This window comes from Phoxinus phoxinus (assembly GCF_949152265.1).
Source record: "Phoxinus phoxinus genome assembly, chromosome: 2".
Classification (NCBI taxonomy): domain Eukaryota; kingdom Metazoa; phylum Chordata; class Actinopteri; order Cypriniformes; family Leuciscidae; genus Phoxinus; species Phoxinus phoxinus.
This window is the reverse complement of record NC_136877.1, coordinates 46,126,704-46,145,912: the sequence shown is the minus strand read 5'-3', so window position 1 is coordinate 46,145,912 and position 19,209 is coordinate 46,126,704. Positions and strand designations below refer to the sequence as shown.

At 37.7% G+C, this 19,209-nt stretch overlaps 1 protein-coding gene across 6 annotated transcripts; it reads right to left on the bottom strand.

Annotated features, from left to right (window-relative positions):
- Positions 1 to 375: 375 nt before the first annotated feature.
- Positions 376 to 17,979, bottom strand: LOC306989912 (circularly permutated Ras protein 1). 6 transcript variants are annotated; one of them, XM_079595998.1, is made up of 22 exons: positions 17,560 to 17,734; positions 17,345 to 17,456; positions 16,556 to 16,595; positions 16,369 to 16,452; positions 15,814 to 15,906; positions 13,810 to 13,902; positions 13,518 to 13,604; positions 13,335 to 13,432; positions 13,029 to 13,229; positions 12,894 to 12,944; positions 12,725 to 12,814; positions 11,740 to 11,891; positions 9,671 to 9,752; positions 9,217 to 9,341; positions 8,974 to 9,058; positions 5,400 to 5,506; positions 5,184 to 5,293; positions 4,903 to 5,014; positions 3,889 to 4,029; positions 3,706 to 3,799; positions 957 to 1,007; positions 377 to 788 (listed from the first exon to the last, which is right to left on the bottom strand). In XM_079595998.1, the coding sequence occupies exons 4-22, from the start codon at positions 16,448 to 16,450 to the stop codon at positions 687 to 689; spliced, it is 1,956 nt and encodes a 651-aa protein (XP_079452124.1). In that variant the 5' UTR covers positions 16,451 to 16,452; positions 16,556 to 16,595; positions 17,345 to 17,456; positions 17,560 to 17,734; the 3' UTR covers positions 377 to 686. The 6 variants fall into 6 exon arrangements, with proteins under 6 accessions (XP_079452126.1, XP_079452124.1, XP_079452122.1 ...); XM_079595996.1 differs by having other exon boundaries at positions 17,345 to 17,739; XM_079595997.1 differs by lacking the exon at positions 16,556 to 16,595 and having other exon boundaries at positions 378 to 788; positions 17,560 to 17,685.
- Between the last annotated feature and the right edge of the window lie 1,230 nt (positions 17,980 to 19,209).

Sequence of the window (19,209 nt, the reverse complement as noted above, 5' to 3'; positions counted from 1 at the left end):
AATTATTACAACGTGGCCATAATTTAGTAAAACAAGCTGATAAATATAAACATTCATGTTCATAATAATAAAATAAAAAATACTTAAAAAAAATAAATAAATAAAAAATCAGCTATTTGCCAAGGCATCATCTCTTAACGTAACTTGATAAAAACTAGACATATTTTTTTTTAAACTATTGAAAATGACAAAATTACTAAAACTTTAACTAAAATTGAAAATATAAAAATAAATACAGATTCAAAACATAATATATATATATATATATATATATATATATATATATATATATATATATATATATATATATATAATAGTATCTCAATGATACTCAAATAACATTGGCTGCAAGTAGAAAGAATAAGAGGAATCAGTCTGTGATTTATATAAAATGTTTTATTTCATTGCATTATATTTATTAGCACAGTCCCTATTCTAGTTGGTAATCTGACATATTTGCGCTATAGTTGCTAGCACAAACATGAAATCCACAGACCAGCCAAAGATAAATACTGGCAGGTGTTGCCAAACAGCAGCCATGGCATAGAAAGAAGTTTGACTTGTTAGGTTATCGACACATAGTTTGTATATATTATATATTGCGCATTTTCCAAGCTATATTGTCCATAGTTTGTGATTGATACAGCAGCCTATCACTAGATGATGAGTCTTGGTGACATCTGAGCTCAGTTCTCCAGCAAGGCAACTCTCTGTCCCTTTCCCTTTCCACTCACGCTCTTCGCCCTCTTCATTTGGTAGACCACATTGGCCGCCGCGTCTGAGATGCCCTGGAGGAGAAAACAATTCTAGTGAGTGAGGCATATACACATTTAACCATGTGAGTGATGATCCATGTTATCGAAGCACGACTTCTTGTTCATTTTATGTAGTTTCCACTTGCATTCAACTTTAAATTATATTTTGAATATATAAAGTGTGAGAGATCTTTTACTCACTGCAGTGGAAGATGTTTGAGGTGCTGGTTGAGCGTCAGTTTCTGTTTTGTTCTGTTTAGAGTAAAAGTGTAATTTTTTAACACAATTACTTTATATCATTGTCACAATTATTCATTTACAAAGCTGAAATTGTTAGGGCCCTTTTTTGACTGAGCTAATTTCAAAACATAACGTTCAGTACAATCACTGACACATATCTAGAAGCATGTGAGAGTGTGTGTCTCTGCATGAGTATGTGGCCTGACTGTGGTATGCAGCCTTTAAGTAAACAATGACAGTGCTAGATAATGACAATGAGGGGTGTAACGGTACATGTGCAGGTGAAACTCGAAAAATTAGAATATCGTGCAAGGTCATTTATTTCAGTAATTCAACTTAAAAGGTGAAACTCATATGTTATATAGACTCATTACATGCAAAGTGAGATATTTCAGGCCTTTATTTGGATGATTATGACTTACAGCTTATGAAAACCCCACATTCAAAATTAGAATATTGTGAAAAGGTTTTCATAAGCTGTAAGCCATAATCATCAAAATTATAACAAATAAAGGCTTGAAATATCTCACTTTGCATGTAATTAGTCTATATAATATATTAGTTTCACCTTTTAAGTTGAATTATTGAAATAAATGAACTTTTGCACGATGTTCTCATTTTTCGAGTTTCACCTGTAAATGAATGAACCGTCACGGTTTGGTGCATATAGTCAGAGGATGAACACAGTCAGTCACAGGCAATCCACACTCCAGTCCAGAAGGGGGGGTGTGTGGCAATGCAACGCTGTTTGCTAACCGCCATAACAGGAAGAAGAGAGGAAGAAGAGACGATCTACGTACCAACCCAGAACAAGAGTTCAGATGGCACGCAAGAGCTTGCTAGTAGCCTATATGCTGAGTTTCGATTCATTTTGTGACGTGCTTCACAAACTTCACGGAAAGGAAACCGGGACGGCAGAAAGCGACGTCCTGTTTTTTATTTTACAAAAGCACAATGTTTTGCTTTTATTGTGAGTGTACACAAATAAAAATAGCCATCTTACTCTTATCTGTGTGACCATTAATGATGGAGTATTGGAAGTTGTTTCCACTGTTATAGAGACAAAATCATTTGGCATTGAGATGATTTGTGTCACTACTACAGTCCAGTGATGAAATATGCATGAAAATGACAGCGTAAGCTACGCACAACACGTTACTCAAACGACACCATCCAGATGTCAATCACCGGTAGCCTAGGAAAACCCTGACAAACTTCCGGCAAAATTGAGATTTGCTCTGCAAGTCCGTCTGGCCAAGAGCCCATTCAAGGCCATTTCCAATTTTTCCAAATCGAGGCACCAATCACAAACGTTGAGGCGGGCTTTACACTCTGATTGGTTTTAGGTCTATCCGATTGCGCCCAGAGGCATTTAAGCGACGTCCATTTGTGACGCCCCTGTGAATGAACCTTCCCCAGACCCACTGTCAGTTTCAACTGAGAAGGGTCTGGTGTCAACCAGGCTAAATCACCGGAGCTAGGCAAAAAAAGACTACAGGAAAGTCTTATTTTTCATTATTCTGTACCTTTATAACACAAGAGATGCTTTTCAGTTTTGTAGCTGATTGTAACCAAATAATTGTTTTTATCAGCCCAACAAAAACAATGCAAGAGTGCTTTCTGTTAACTACACCACAGGGGGATGTACTGCACCAACCACCTCAGGGACTAAACGCCGCTAGTTGGAACCAAGCGGCAACCTCCCTGTCTCTCTCTTGAAACCAACACGGAAGTGAATAAAATGGCAATTCATCGACTGGCCGCTTGAGGCTGGCTGCAGAAGAGAGTCAAATCTGTATCTCCTCCATGTTAAAATGCCCAACTTTACAGCAGAAAAAAACATGTTTACAGCCTGGTTCTCTCTGTGGCTTTGGTCTATACAGCTAATTTTGCCCTTCACAACAACTGTGAGTGGGGTGATTTTTTTTATAACTCATCCGTTTAGTTGATTAATATTTAAAGTTCTGCAAAATTAAGGGTGTGTCCACTTTTGAGTGACAGGTGGATTGCCGCTGATGTCAATACTAGCCGTTTGTCTGCTGTTAGCCGTCACTTCACCTCAGCAAATTCCAGCCGCTGAACTTGCCATCTCTGCCGTGTTTGTGCTTTTTTTTCGGGATTATTTCATATAATTTAATACACCCATTACCTCTCCCACGCCTTTGGATTCCGTCGTTGTCGTCAAGTAACGTTATCGTTGGAGAGAACAACCAGCGCTGTATTCCAGTTGTTCTCCTCTGTGAACATGCACTATGGATGTCTGACAATTTCGTTGCTTTTTGGAGTTCTTAGATTTAAAAACGTCTATAGATATAAAGGCTACACTCGTTGCCAAGGCTGCACTGGAACAGATTATAACATGCGTATGTACCGTCAGATGAAATCCTGCAGGTGTCGGTGCTTCTCAGTCCATGCAATAAATGCACATTCTTGAATGAGTGCGGATTTCTAGCGCATTTACTTGAACTTCATAGGTAATATATCTATGTTTTGACCCATTTGAGAATTGAGATGCGGCCAAAATCAGAATTTAAAATGGACTGAATAATAAAGCTCTCTACGAACTTGACGAGCGATGCCGCGCTGACGGACCATAGACTGTAGTAAAAGAGTGACTGACATGTATGCACATGAATCACGGTCACCCAAAACCGAGGGACACCCAAAATAATAATAATTTCTACTGTACTGATTGAGGGTGTATTCAGACCTGTTTGACAGAGGTGAGGTCTTCACAGATCATACTCATGGTACTGATCCAGTTCCCATAGATGCTCTCTTCTTTAGGGCTTGGCTTCTGTTGGCTGTGAGATGAACAGAGAAAGATACACATGTGATTTCCCACACATACTGTATGATGCACCAGAGAGCAATCTGGAGAGCTTTGCTGTACCTGATGTCTTTGAGAAGGTCCTGCTGAGCTCGGAGTTGTCTCTGTGCTTCCTGTACTCGGCCCTCCATAGTCAGCCTGGCACACAGCTGGGCGCAGTGAACGCCCAACACGGACATATTTAAACTGCCCGCCCACACCCAACTACACACACAGAAAAAGAGACAGAGGTGAAGAAAGGGAGGTTGAGATATATATACACTACTATATACTCAAAAGTTTGGAATGATGAGACTTATTTTTGTTAATAATAAGATTTTAATGTTTCTAAAAGAAGCCTCTTCTGCTCACCAAGGATGCATTTATCTGATAAAAATACAGTAATAATATTATTACAACTTAAAAACTATAGATTTCTATTTTAATATAATCTAAAATTAAATTTTTAGACTTTCCTCCTGTCTTTAGTGTCACATGATCCTTCAGAAATCGTTCTAATATGCTGATTTGCTGCTCAGTTATTATCAATTATTACTGGTGCTAAATTATTAATAATGTTTCTTGTTATTATCAACGTTGAAATGTTTTTGCGGATTAATTTTTTGGGGTTTTCAGGATTCTTTGATGAATATAATTTTGAAATAGACATCTTTTGTAATATTATAAATGTCTTTACTGTCACTTTTAAACAATTTAATGAGTCTTTACTGAATTTAAAATCTTACTGACCCCAAAGCTTTGAATGGTAGCGTACCATCATTTCCACAAAAATATTATATTTATTCAACATTATATTTAAAAAATAATATTATTATAACAGACCAGTTATTTTAAATTGTAACAATATTTCACAATATTACTGTTTTTATTGTATTTTTCAACCAATAAACGCAACCTTGCTGAGCAGAAGAGACTTCTTTCAACTGTCTTTCTATGTCCACAGTGATATTTTTTCCAGATATTTTGCACGTGAAACAACTGATTATAAATCACCATGTAGTTTATGTCAAGACTATAAAGTGAGTGTGTCATGAGCTGTGGATCTGGAGTGTGTTTGCTGTTATTGTGCAGTATTACCTGGTGGTGGTGACCCGTTTCTGTTGAGTGATGACTCTCACCACTTTCTGCAATTCCCGAGTCCTGAAACTCAGCTGCAGCTGAAAAGGGACCCGGTCCCGTTGCTGGAAACCTAAAAGACAGAGATAGTTCACAATTTATTTATTTTCATATCTACTTTTGTGTTTCATTGAAAAAAAAAAAAAACCAGTAAACAGATTTGGAACGACATGTGGGTGAGTACGAAGTAAAAGTAGTACAAAGTACAAATGCTTCTCAATGTTTTTTTTCTTTTTTCTTACTTTCAACTTTTTCCGGTCTGACTGCAAACTGGAAGGTGATCTCAACACAGTCTGTGACGTTGCCAATCTCTCTTACTAACCTATGATTATCCTCCTCATAGGGGAAGTACCTGCACCAATCAAAGGAGAAAAATAGAGACAGAGGTACAATGTGTGTGTGTGTGTGTGTGTTTGCATGCGTTTGTGAGTGTGTGAAGGTTACTACCGGATACTTACATGCCATCCGGTGCTAGCAGTGTTGCCATGACGCTAGTAGCTAGGACATTGTCAGCTATAGCGCTCTGAATCTCTGTGGCGACTGTACCAATATTTACAATATTTATCTGGGAAGTAGATAAAAAAAACATAATGTAGTTTTTCTGACTGATCTTTAATTGCTTGGTATGTAATATTGCAGATATTCTTTCAAAGAGATACAAAACTTTGAGGTGTGATTAAAAAAGTTTTTAAAAGAAGTCTCCTCTGCTCACCAATGCTGCATTTATTTGATCAAAAACACAGTAAGATCAGTAATATTGTGAAATTATTATTGCAATTTAAAATAATGTTTTTTTAATATGAATATGTTGTAAAATGTAATCTATTCCTGTGATATCAAAGCTGAATGTACAGCATCATTACCTTCAGAAATTATTCTAATAAAATTATTTGATGAGCCCAAGAATCATTTCTAATTATCATAATATGTTGAAAATAGTCGTGCTGCTTAATTTTAAGTAATTTTAAGAAACTTATAAATTTTATTCAGGATTCATTGATGAATAGAAGGTTCGTCACTGTGACTTTTGATAAATGTAATGCATCCTTGCTGAATAAGTGTGAAAAAAAATTAGATCCCAAATTTTGAACATACTTATGTATATTATTCAAACTAAGCACGAACTAATATTAAACGGTTGCGACCTTTAAGTACTGCGCAGTATAGAGATGGATGTCACTAAAGTGACTGCAGTTTTGCAAATGTATGCACAAGTTTCCTTTAAGCACAAAAGCACACAATTTCACAATTAAATAGAGCTGAAGGGGAAAAACTGAGCTCAACATCGCTCTCCCTTGCACGCGCGTGTGGGTGTCTGGTGATAAGTATCAGTTTCTCTGAAAAAGGCTTTAATCTATATGTTGCTTAAACCCTTTAAAAACAGGTTAAGCCTTTACAGAGGGGTTTTAAAGACAAGGTTCAGGTAGTAACAGGTTTAGTGCTGTTAGCACAAAATTTAGAGCGAAGGGGTCAAAAAGACAATGTGAGAATTTCTCGCATAGTTTACAAAGAGCAACAAGTATGTGAAATGTAACCAATTAGTGAAAGACGACCCCCTTAGGGGAAATTAATTGTTGCTGGAATCCTTGTGTACGTCTAAGGTCCTGTTTACAGCTGGTATTAAGATATGTTTTGGTTGATCAGATCACAAGTAGACGAGGGAGACACATTCACATTTACACCTGGTGTTTTAATCCGTCTCTATTGTCCACTTTCAATCACTTCTGTCCTGATTTCTTCGAGGAGAGGGTCTATGGGCGGGGGAATGTTTGGGCTTTTTCAGATCTTTTAATCTATGGACAAAATAAGCTCATGCAAATGACATATTAAATATTTACGTGAATGGAGACGACGGAAAAACACACAGAGAACATCAGCTTTTTGTTTTCCGCTCTGACAGCCACAAGATCACGCCGGATGCAGTGAGTGTGTGTTAGAAAGCAGGAATGGTGAGAGAACATTGTGCTAAGTACGTTTTTCTTCTTCAAATCAAACTTGGGTCTCCAGCCAACAAAGTTTAAGGGTGCTTTCACATCTGTAGTTCGGTTCATTTGGTCCGGACCAAGGGCGAAAAATAATACTTTGTAGCATTTTTCAGGCGTTTTCTCACCGCACTGATTGCTCTGGTCCGAATCAGTTGATGAAACGAACCAAAATGCAGTCACGTGACAACATACACATCACTCGTTGTTGGCCAGATGTGTCCTGAACATATTTCCATAACTGTACTTCGATTGGTCAGAATTAACGTGCGTGGAAATTCCAACTCAACAAAGAGGAGGAAAATCCGGCAGACCACGCGCCGCTTTTTACTATGGAGAGACGACTGCATGTGCGGATTGTGTCCCTGGTCATAGTTTATTATATAGTTCTACACCACTTCAGGCAAACAATAACATGTGAGAATGAAGCGAGGATGCGGCTTGAAAATAATGTTTTATTAAAGGGGTCATGACATGAGAAACTAAATTTGCCTTGATCTTTTGATATATAAGAGGTCTGTGTACCATTAAAACGTCCTGCAAGTTTCATAGCTTAAGACGTCCTCCCCATTATAAACAAATCATTTATTTAATCAAGCTCTAAATACAGCTCGTTCTGGATCCATGGTAAGAAGTGACGTCACGGTACGAAGTGACGTACCAGCGTTTGCATATAACCGCCTCCAGCACAAGACAACTACGCTCATTTCGTATCGTTGTCGCCCGCGCGCTGTGCGCCTCACAAGTGTTCAGTCGACGGACAGCAAATGGGTCTGTGTACAGTAAAATTACGATGCCGCAGATGTGCTGTTCCTGGCTGTGGACAAACAACATCTTTGAATACGCTGCCGAAAGATCCAGACATCAGGGAAAAATGGATGCACTTTATTTTTTGCGGACGTCCCAGTCACGGCAGTGTTAGTTTAAGCGTTTGTTCTATAACGTTACATTTGAAGGATGACTGTTTTGAGAAAAAATCCCAATATGATGCTGGCTTTGCCAGAAAACTGTTGCTCAAAGATAAGTCCGTGCCGACTATTCTGGGCTCATCAACGATGACGCAAACTTACTTTTTATCATGGCTAATATAAACACATTTGTATAAGAGAATCTTGAAAATATGTCGCCTTTCTAGTAGGCCTAACGTTTACATGTGATAGAAAATTTTAAATGTTGCCTTTATCAATGCTGCATCTTCAAAGATGGCCTGTGCATGCATTTTTGTCCGTGGTACACCCTATCATTTCATTGAAATTAGTTAAATAATGTTAAACTGTTAGCAAATTAAGCTATAGGATAATTATGTAACAATAATCCGTTGTTAAGTGTCTCAGGTTACAATTTTTTTATTAATTCAAAATAGTTTCACTTTCCATGTGGACACGGGCTGATCCAGTCTTCGTTGTTGTGGTGATGGTTCATTTTCCATCTGATTCCTCCTCTGATTCCGACTCAAACATATAAGGTTTTATCATTGCAAGAGCCATCGCTTGGCATGCATCACCCGCTATTAAACAGTTGCGCCGAATCCGCAAATGTTCTGGCTGGGGGCGTTAATAATTGATGCATAGGCACTGACGTTAGCCAATCATAACAGTGGGCGTTAACACTGAACTCTTAAAGGGGAAAAAACCCCAAAACAGACTGTTTTTGAATCAGAGGATGAGAAACAGTTGGGTCTGTTCGAGGTCGGATCACGTTCTCACCACAAACAAACCGCTCCAGAGTAGTGGAAAGTAGACGGTCTTTTGTGGCTGTTCGAACACATTCGACCACATGAGCGTTTACACTACGAAAGCAATCCGGTGTAATGTGTTTTCAACTACCTCTGGAAGTGGTCGAAAGTGGAAAAACTCAAAATTATTTAGACCCCGTTTACACCTGTATTTAACGTCGTCCACTTGTGATCCGATCTTAATACCAGGTGTAAACAGGGCCTCTATGTTACTCCAAATCAGTCTTATTTACCATCTAATCTGAAATCTACAACATGACTCAGGCTGCTCAACAGAATGAAGATGGACTGCAGATATCAGTATCAGTAACTCACTCTGCCTCCTGTGTGGTCAGCCAGCCTCCCAACCTCTGCCAAACGACAGTCCTCTCCTTCAAAGGTCATCACGGACACTATCACCCTATAAACACCCACAACAACAGACATGCATGACTCAATAGCCATATAGCCATCATAACACTTGACATGATGTTAGTTAACATGTATTTTCGTCTACAGTCATTATGTCAAAACTAACATGATATTCAGAAAGAGATTTGTGCTTTTGGAGCCGCTCACCCCTTTTCAGCAGCATAATGGGCTAACTGGTTGTAGAAATAAGGTGAGGGGTCGGAGCATTGGGAAGAGTCTTGTTCCAAGTGGCCTAGTCCTATGTTGGCCTGCCCGTCTGTGCAAATTATAACCTGAAAAAGAAAAAGAAATAGCACATTATCCATCCATTCATCCATCCATCCATCCATCCATCCATCCATCCATCCATCCATCTATCTGTGAAACTACAAGACTGGAGCAGTGTTGTTTTATGCTGTACTGTCTTAGTAGGGACTATTGAATGTGAATTTACTTCTCAGCGGTATTTAAATGGCGGACCGTGGTCTGCTTGTTCAATCCGGTTCAATACAGATTAAAGTGCAAGCGATGAGGGTCGTTAACTCTAATGAATAGTAGTTTTATCATTACATATTTATCATAACAAAGCAGGTTATCATAGCATATAATTATGAATGCAGACCTTCGATCCTGTGAACTGGGATGCCATTGCAACAGAGATGAGGGCAGCGGGTCCCAGTGCTGTGGCTCCATGTTCTCTGAGTCTGGGGAGAAGAAGAAGAAAGCAACATTAATCACACTTTTTTTCCTTTTGCTGTAGTTATTTCATATTCTGACCACACAGTCTGTTTACAAAAGCGGCCGACAACCGCAAACCATATATGTCTCTTTCGATTGAATTAAAAACCCACATATTACATATTTAAAAATATACTACATAATTAACCAATGCGAGTTTGTCATGTATAATACACCAACCAATCATGATGTAGCACAAATGATCTCAGATCTCACTGGACAATGTAAAGCGGAGTGGTAATTTCTCAGTCTTATTCATAAATGAGTTGAAAACTATATTAGCCACTGTCTTTTTTCAGTTTTTTAACAAAGGTGATAAAGCTAAAAGAATGAATGTCGATGGTGTCTTTTACGACTATTGATTTTACAGTTTGAATGTGGTACGCAGGGAAGGAGACCAGAGGCTGTTTTTTAATGGGTGTCAATGGAGAAGTGGCTTCACTATGCTGAATAAACTGCTTTTGGGGGAAAACTTATCATTTAAAACAATTTTTTTAAATACATTTTATAACTTTTTTGTGTTAAATATTGCTATTTAGGTTTGAAAATGGCTTATAATTCAATAAATCGACAGCCCATCAGCTAATCTTTTAATCTGTTTGCTCTTAAAAATTTGTTTTGGATTGGTCTATTTTTAGACTTTGTATCCGAAAAAAAAGCTGTTTTATAAGAGAAATCATGGACAATTGCACGATAGGTAAGATTGAGTTTACAGCACTTCTCATTCATTTCTATGGCATCCACAAACAGACTGTCGCACAACAAAATTCAATGACGTCAAGGCTGTAATGTTATTGGTTGGCCTTTTCGGTTTCTCCAATGTTAGAGCCACGGATCCTTATATCTCCTAATAATAAGACCATCTCTGGCATAAGGGACACAAAATGAGAAACACTTCAGGAGTTTTGAAGTCGTCATCTGATTGGTTGAACTCTACAGGATTTTCATGAGTTGCGTTCTTTAAAGGGTAACTGTCGCCAAAATTGAACCTAGGCTCTTTTTGTTCATCTACCCGAGTCAAACATTCGTGTGAAAGCATTATTAGAATGGAAATGGCACTTTTAAGATTGACCGTATTTTTGTTTTTAGCTCAAAATGGCTTTTGAATGGGAGTGCTAGGGGCACTTCTATGATAGCATCAAAATCGCTATTTTTAAAACACTAAGGCAGCTCGACACAACATAAAACTGTGCTTGAAGTGTCACCAGGGGCTCTACACATGAACTCGAGCATTGACTACATTGTTTGTGTACACAAAGTTTCCTAAAAAGAAAGGTTTTGTACGACTCACTTTACCAGTTAGTGTTTCCGGTGGCTGGAATTTCGTCAGTCAAAAGTAGTCGATCTCCGAATGCAACGTAACATGAGGAGAGTAAAGATGGTTTCTTTAAAGCTCCTAAAGCTTGTTTCCATATAAATTCTAAGTGTCTAAGTTATCATGCTTTTCATTGGAATTACAAGTTCATGACATTTCCTCATATGGAGTCAGTTCATTACGTTGCGTTCAGAGATCGACTTAAAGTTATTTAGACTTAAAGCCTTGTCTGTGAAACCGGGGGATTGTGATAGATGCCCATTTTTCAAGTTTAAGCCCCTGAGGAACTGACTTGTGTGCGTAAAATGTGTACGTTAAAACTCCACGGACACAACCGATTTGTGTTGAGTGTTTTTTTACTTTCACGTAGTGCATTAAAAATGATCCCTAACATACAAATAAAAAAAGATAGTTATTTCATAAAACTGTGGAACTTTGTACAACTCCGACGGTGTAAAATCATCTGACAGAATGATCTGACAAGTACAAAACACAAAATCAGATAGACCAAGCAGAAATACTGAAAGAAACTCTGTGACAAACATATAAAAACAACCGCCCTAACACATACAGATACACATGTGGCGTGACCTTTGACAGACATACAAACAATAACAGCCGGAGAACGTTCCACTCACTCTTTGATTTTCTGGGTGAGAGGCTGGATAGTCTCTACAATGCAGTGAGGCGTGCTGTAGTTCTCTCCCTCCTTCTTCAGATAGTCATAGTCCACCAACGCCCAGTCTCTCAGAGTGAGAGGAACCCCTGTCCCGTCACCATACACCGTCACCTGAAAACCACACGCACGACTGTCCTGAAATCTGTTCACATGACAGTAAATAAAGCACAATGAGAGCTATTCCGGTACTATGCTTTACATCTAATTTTCTAAAATTGTCCATTCAGATTTAACATTAGTGATTTCTCTTGCTTCTTAATGGTGAATTCTTGTGCCCACATACAGAAGCCACAAGCTCGTCAAAACTAAAACAAGAACAGGAAGTGCTCAGTCATCACATCTTGATATCTCAGTTGCTTTTATAAGCGTGCTGAGTTTTGGCTTCAGAAGTAGAGAGTGTAGTTCTTCCTCATGTCTGTGATTTCATACTTTATGACAGATTTCAGATTAGCTTTTTTCTGGTAGCTATAGAGATTTTGAATACCATCTGACTTCTACACTCATGTTATCTTGACTTTTTTCTCTTAAGTGCACTATTATTATGTTTGATCTTTTTTGTTGTGCAGTCTTGCTAACCACTGTATTTATTTAGTATCTGCAACTATTATAATACATTGCATATATGTGTGGGACGTCTCATAACGGTGACAAATTCCTTGTATGTCTCGCATACCTGGCCAATAAAGTTAATTCAATTCAATTCAATTCTACCCATCAAAAGTAAAATTGGACTGACATTGCAAAGAATTCAAATAATGGTGTGGTGGTTTTTGTAAACGAGTGAACAGAAAAAAATAGAGGAATTGGAATAATAGGTCTGTGAAAATCTAGTTTTAAAAAAGACTTAAAAAGTGGAAAACCTGTCATTTAATGCCTAGTTCTTCCTCAAAAGCACTTGCACTTTAGTGACATTTTGACATGTCTCCTCCCATAAGTGTCTTTACCTCATTGTTAAAAGTCACCAGTGCCAGTCTTCGGTGAGGTGAGGATTTCTGCAGGGTGGACAGCACCAACTGAAGAGCTTCTTGGACTCCCTGAACCCAATAAAATAGGAGTAACATCACATGTTGTGTGCCAGTTTATATGAGCCAAACTTCAGAAGTCACCTCTCACCTGCAGTCGTGAAGTATATGTGGGTGATCGCATGCTGTTACCTGGAGAGATCTGAGAGAAAAATATATTTAATGTAAAAAAATGTCATTTAAATGTGTTAAGCCCTGGCCGTCAGTAATGAAAGAAGACAGGCACCTCAGAAGTGACACTCATACTTCCGGAGGTGTCCACGCACAGCACAATAAGCATGTCGTCTAGATTCTCATACTCCATGTCCCCGTTGTCTTCCATGTAAAGTATATCCCTGCCTGGAGGAGAGCGCAAGGGAAACCGGCCCGCCTTTAGTGCCGCCAGCGAGTAAACGTTCTCCTTCCCGCAAAACTCACAGCTCCACATCTAAAAAAAAAAAAAAGACACAGGAATCACTTTTAACAAAAGAAAATCTTATTTAAACTAATATCAGATGCACAGATGGGTTTTGCACCCCTTGGTATAACTTACTATTGTTGTTTGGTGTGTCTCTGGGCTGCTTGCGGAGGACATGATGGCATTGCATTTCCCACAATGCACTGGTTTCTGGCTGCTCTGTATAGCAGATGCTACGGAGACAGAAAGTGAGCTGGTTTGAATTGAAAATTTGGGATATTTATACTTTCAGAAAAGAAGTTTAGCAGTGTAGCACACCTTTAGAAATGTCCACAAGGCTTCCTACTTTTAGCGACACTACGTTTACATTAGCTTTAAGTTGAGTCTCTCCATTCATCTCCAGACCTGAGAGAAGAGAGAGAGAGAGAGAGAGAGAGAGAGAGGAGAAGTAAAATATATACAATTTGGAGAACATATTTTGTTGTTATCAGCTCACAGAGCCAAAAATACCCCACCCTAAAAAAAAAAATCAACTCTCTGACCCTGTTTATTAAAAAGTTAAAATTTTCTGAGCATGTTTGTGGTATAAAGGGAGTGTGAATGTCCTCACCTCTCGGTGGTACCGGTGGCGGAAGAGAGCTAGACAGACTCTTTCTCTGCTGTATGTTACGGGGCGGTACAGGTGGTGGAACCAACGATGGAGCTTAAAAAAAAGTTTATTCATTAATAAATAATAATAAAAAAATATATAGTTTCTTAGACAAATAAAAGCAGTTCAAAAGTTTGGGGTCCGTACTTTTTTTCCAATTCATAAAAAAAAATAAAAATAAAAATGATCAAAGAGCAGCACGACTGCTTTCAACATTGATAATAATCAGAAATGTTTCTTGAGCAGCAAATCAGCATATTAGAGTGATTTCTGACGGATCATGTGACACTGAAGACTGGAGTAATGATGCTGAAAATTCAGCTTTGATCACAGGAATAAATTACATTAGAAAATATTTTTAAATAGAAAACAATAATAATAATCACATTTTTTTACTGTATGTATGAACATATATGTAACAGCAGGGATTTTTTTTTAACACGCATTCATCAACATGCACTTGAGAATGTTCCTATCATCAGTTTAACAACCACAAAAAGGATGTGACGTTTTTTATTTTCCAATGAACAATTTCTTTGCAAGATAACTTTCATCTTCTTTTAAACTGAAAGAGTGGTTTCACTACATATTATTGTCTTTTAAGAGCTGCTTTACAGCAGAATTGAATTATTTTTGCATCATTTAATCATTATTTTCCTGTTTATCACTGTAAAGCTGCTTTGAAACATTCTGCATTGTATAAAGTGCTATATAAATAAAGGTGACTTGACTTAAAAGTAAATCAAATGAAGTTAAATTAAATAAATAAGACAATTCTGCTGTTCTTTATCAGACCTAGTAACATTAAAGCATTAAAGGTAGGGTAGGCAATAACAAAAAAAAAAAAATGTTGTTTGTTATTCTGGTATATAACTCTTTTCACAGCCTGATAGCAATCATTAATATGAGTGGTCTAAATATTAAAATATGTACATATCTTCTGTAAAAGTCCATGGATCAAAAAACATTTGTCCAATCATTGTATTCGGTTCTACCCGCCTGTCAACATATGTGTTTCCACCTCGCGCAGACATCACTCATCATCAGTGTGTTACTATGCAGAACTGTAGACAGACAGTTACCGAGGGCCACAAACAAACAGTAGCCGCCTTTTACAGTTCCTCCTGAACCAAAACAAAAAGCTTATGCTTATGTAGTAACTGTAATTAGGAGATATCAACCCGTAACGTTCTACCCAGAGCTGTTATCAACGGCAAAATGGATCTGCAGCAGTCAGGTGGCACAACTACATCTCTGTAAGTTGTTTACGTTCATTATTATAATAATGTTGTGTGCTTTGAGACATGAGGTAGTTTAACGCCGTCTCTCGTGAAGCTTTGCAGACTCTTTGAGACTCATTGAGTAATTAATAATGACTGTATAATGAGCTATGGCAATTGAAATGTGATTTTTTATTTTATATTATACCCAGAGAGTGGTAATATTTTGTACATAGAAGAGCTTATATTTTTATATTGTTATATTTAGTGTATATGTGTTGCGCTGTGTGTGTGTGTGTGTGTGTGTGTGTGTGTGTGTGTGTGTGTGTGTGTGAGTTAGACGACTTAGATGATGTTGTGTGCACTTCTGTATTTGTCTTCATTGTTGTGCAGCTTTGATGTTAATATTTTGGTAAAAATTGTTAAGACCCCAGGAAGAAGAGCTGCTGCTTAATGGAGCAGCTAATGGGGATCTAAAAAATAAACATAATAAACTCTGCTGTACACGTTCATGTGTTTTGAAGGATGCTCTGAAGGGAGGGTGGGATCCTATACTTTCAACGCTAACGTGCTATTGCTAGCCTCTCCAAAATTGCCTACCCTAGCTTTAAAGAAAGAAAACTCATTCCTCATTTCAAGAAGGCTCACAAATACAGAGATAATACAAGCCACTTCTTCACTCATTCTTCACTCACAATCTTCATAAAGCAATGCTAAAGTGAAAAACAATGTGTCATTTACTCACCTGGTTTGGGAATCAAGGATACGCGGTTGTCGTAAGGATGATCTGAGACAGAATGCGCTCTGGACAGACCACAGAGAAGAGTGGAGGTAGAACCTACAAAACATGAGCAAACATGTGGGACAGATGGAGTTATAGACTGACTGACTGACTATGTGTGCAATAAAATATAGGAGTACCCCAATACACTATATGGGGAAAGTTGTCATAATTGGACCATGCCTATTATTATTAGACACTATTTAATGTTGCTTCAGTAAAACAATGATCAAACACAAAACAACTGACAAAATAGCAATATTTAAAAGGCAAGATGCAATAATATTAAACAAACAAATACATAAGCACGTGACAACCCTATCCTGACATTGAATGCAACATTTAAAAAAAACATAGCTAAAGCAAGACTTGTTACTAACTAAGATACAACCCTTGTGACAACTCCCCCTTAATAAATAGTATTTTTATTTCAGTAATTCTGTCTCTATATGTCTCATCAGAATTATCTGAGCTCTTATAATAAATGTTTACATCACATACACTTTGCATACGACTAACCTTGATTTGAGATTTTAGCTTCATCTTCTGTTAAACTCTCAGACCTCCAGTTACACACAACATGACTGCAAGCGAACTCCATCTCTGTGGGTGACACAAAAGGAATTGCTGCCAAAAATGGTGAGAAATTACGTCAAGTTCTATTCTTGACAGTCAAGTTAAAATAGAATCCATTATGTTAACACACCTTAAAACAACAACAACTTCTGCATTCCCTTTGTCATGTTCTGCACACAGAAAATGTGCAGATTATGTGTTTCAATGTAGTTGAAAGGCAATACTCTAGTTCTTTTCTAAGACTTTCATTTCCTGCTAAAATGGTTCACTTATTGTACTTTGATCTCAGTTGCTGAAGGCAGTCACACCTGTGCTAAACACTGTGGTACAGTTTGCCTCCCTTGTAAAATTATAAAGAAAATGGCCTGATTTATCATTTAAAGGGATAGTTCACCCAAAAATTTAAATTCTGTCATCATTTACTTACCGTTACCCCCAAGTTCTTTCACAAATGTAGGCTATGCATTTCTTTCTTCTTCTTATGCACAATAGGATATGAGAACGTCGGTACCCAAACAGATGGACCCCATTGACTTCCATAGTATACAGTATTTTTTTCATACTATGGAAGTCAATTGAGTCCATCGATCATTACATAATTTTAATTTTTGGATGAACTATCCCTTTAAGGAAAGCGAGTATGTGGTGATACTTTTATCCATCACCTTATCCTTTCTTTTTTTCTGTTCTTTCCTTCTAGCAAGAGTTTACAGAAACCAACCCATGTCTCATAATGTACTAGCGACGTATATAAGATGTACACTAATGTCAAAATGAGTGAGGTAGTGAAAATAACTGGTCACATACTCTGACATACAATGGTAATATAGGCTACACAGCATGATAGAAATAGCCTCATCCACTAATCGCGAGGGCTTCAATCTCTGATACTAGGTAACAGTGTTTAAAAAGTACCTACCTGGTTACGGCAATTCAAAATGAAGTGTCTGACTGTCATTCAGCTTGCATAAAAGGCCAACAACATTACGGTCTTGCGCTTCACACATAGCCTACCTACTTCGCACGTTTGACTGTGCGCGTGAAGATACAGGAAGTCAGGAAACAGTGGGTACAAGACTATCATTTTTTTTTCAAAGAAACGAAAGAAAGAAAGGAACAAAAGACGACGCCCACCTCAAATGTGTTAAAGTGTAGATTTAAAAACACTGTTCCCTTTCCTATGTCCTCCTTCACCTAACATGGACTTTGACTCGGATGTCAGACTTACATTATATAAAGATTCAAAATTCAGTCATTAAACATAGCAGCAGTGCAGTGTGTGATTCTCTGCTTTGCTTTCACTCCGTTTAATGTAAATAGCACCTCATCACACTTACGTCACACCATAAATATATCACTCAGTCAAGGCTCCTTCCGTTGACATGTAGCTATGATTATGCAGTCTGAACAACATTGGGGTGTTGGTATTGTGAGCACGTACTTATGCTGGGGGAATAAACATCACAATATTATCATCATATAAAAGGAGATATATCCAGCTGCAGACCCGCAGCACCACCAGTTTCAGAACCCCAGCGCCAGAACCCCAGCGCCAGAACCGGAAGTGAGGGGCTTATTTACAATGAGACAAGCATGTAAACGATGACAGAATTTTCACTAGTTTGAAGAATGTTAACCCTTTCACACGTAAGTTTAAAGTATTCTAATTGACCCCCCAGCGTGAGTTTTTCAAGGCGACCGTTATTTCGAATCTGTCACTTTATGGTTTCCATGGTGACGCGTCACTGCTTGTCACGTGACACAGCGCAACCACAACACAGCGCTGAATGAATGATGATCTGCTTTTATGTAATTTTTCCTTTTTTATTCTAAATATTCATTACTTTAACTTACATATTTGTTGAGTCTCTTTTCTGTCTCTGCTTACTGAAAAAGGTGTATACATTTTATAAGCTACCATTGACTAAACATTGGGGATTAGTCTACAATAACTACAAATTAATTTAATATATATTCCTTCTGGAGAGTCCCGAATGTTTTGTTCAAATATTTGACTTGCTGTATCCACATTATAATATAGGATCTACAGATGTACACTACTCTGCATTGTGAAAAGCCAGTGTCAAGGTCCAGCACACTTCTGAATGATTGGTGACAGTTTTCATAATTACTTTAACAATGGTGTGTGTCACTTTACAATAGTTTGTGGCATTTTCTCTCATTTACAATTATTTGAAATACCTGATTGGTAAGTGTCAATTTGTGGTGCACAAACAACATACTCCTGCTTGTAAGTAGTACCACTTTAATAAGAACATTTTACTAAAATAGCTAAATAGTTTCTATATTATTGTATAGTTACAAATGACAGCTTAAACTGTCCTATATACAAATAGAAATAAATGTGTTATCATAACAACTGTATTTACAATATGTAAATACATTGTACAAATTATTATAAAAAAGAACCATAGTAAATATAAATGCATACAACGGACCACGATATTAAAAATATGGTGAAGCCCAATGTTTCTGTACCTTAATGTATCATTATAACATACGTATTAAGTATGACGTTTCGTGTGTAATAAAAGTATACCGTTTTGTGTCTAAGCAAATTACGCTCCAAAACGCGTTACTCGGTTTAGAACGTAAGCTCCGCCCCTCACTTCCGGTTCTGGCGCTGGTGTTAGAACGTAAGCTCCGCCCCTACTTCCGGTTCTGGCGCTGGGGTTCTGAAACTGGTGGTGCTGCGGGTCTGCAGCTGGATACTATAGGAGAAAAGGGATAGGTGTCACCCCCGCCTAAAATATTTATTTGAGG

Excerpts from the sequence above, each read along its gene's own strand:
- LOC306989912 (XM_079596000.1), bottom strand. The coding sequence starts at position 16,450 with ATGGAGTTCGCTTGCAGTCATGTTGTGTGTAACTGGAGGTCTGAGAGT. Across the intron at positions 9,753-11,739 it reads CTCACCCAGAAAATCAAAGA|ACTCAGAGAACATGGAGCCA; the intron begins GTGAGTGGAACG and ends TCTTCTCCCCAG. Across the intron at positions 9,342-9,670 it reads CCCAGTTCACAGGATCGAAG|GTTATAATTTGCACAGACGG; the intron begins GTCTGCATTCAT and ends TTTCTTTTTCAG.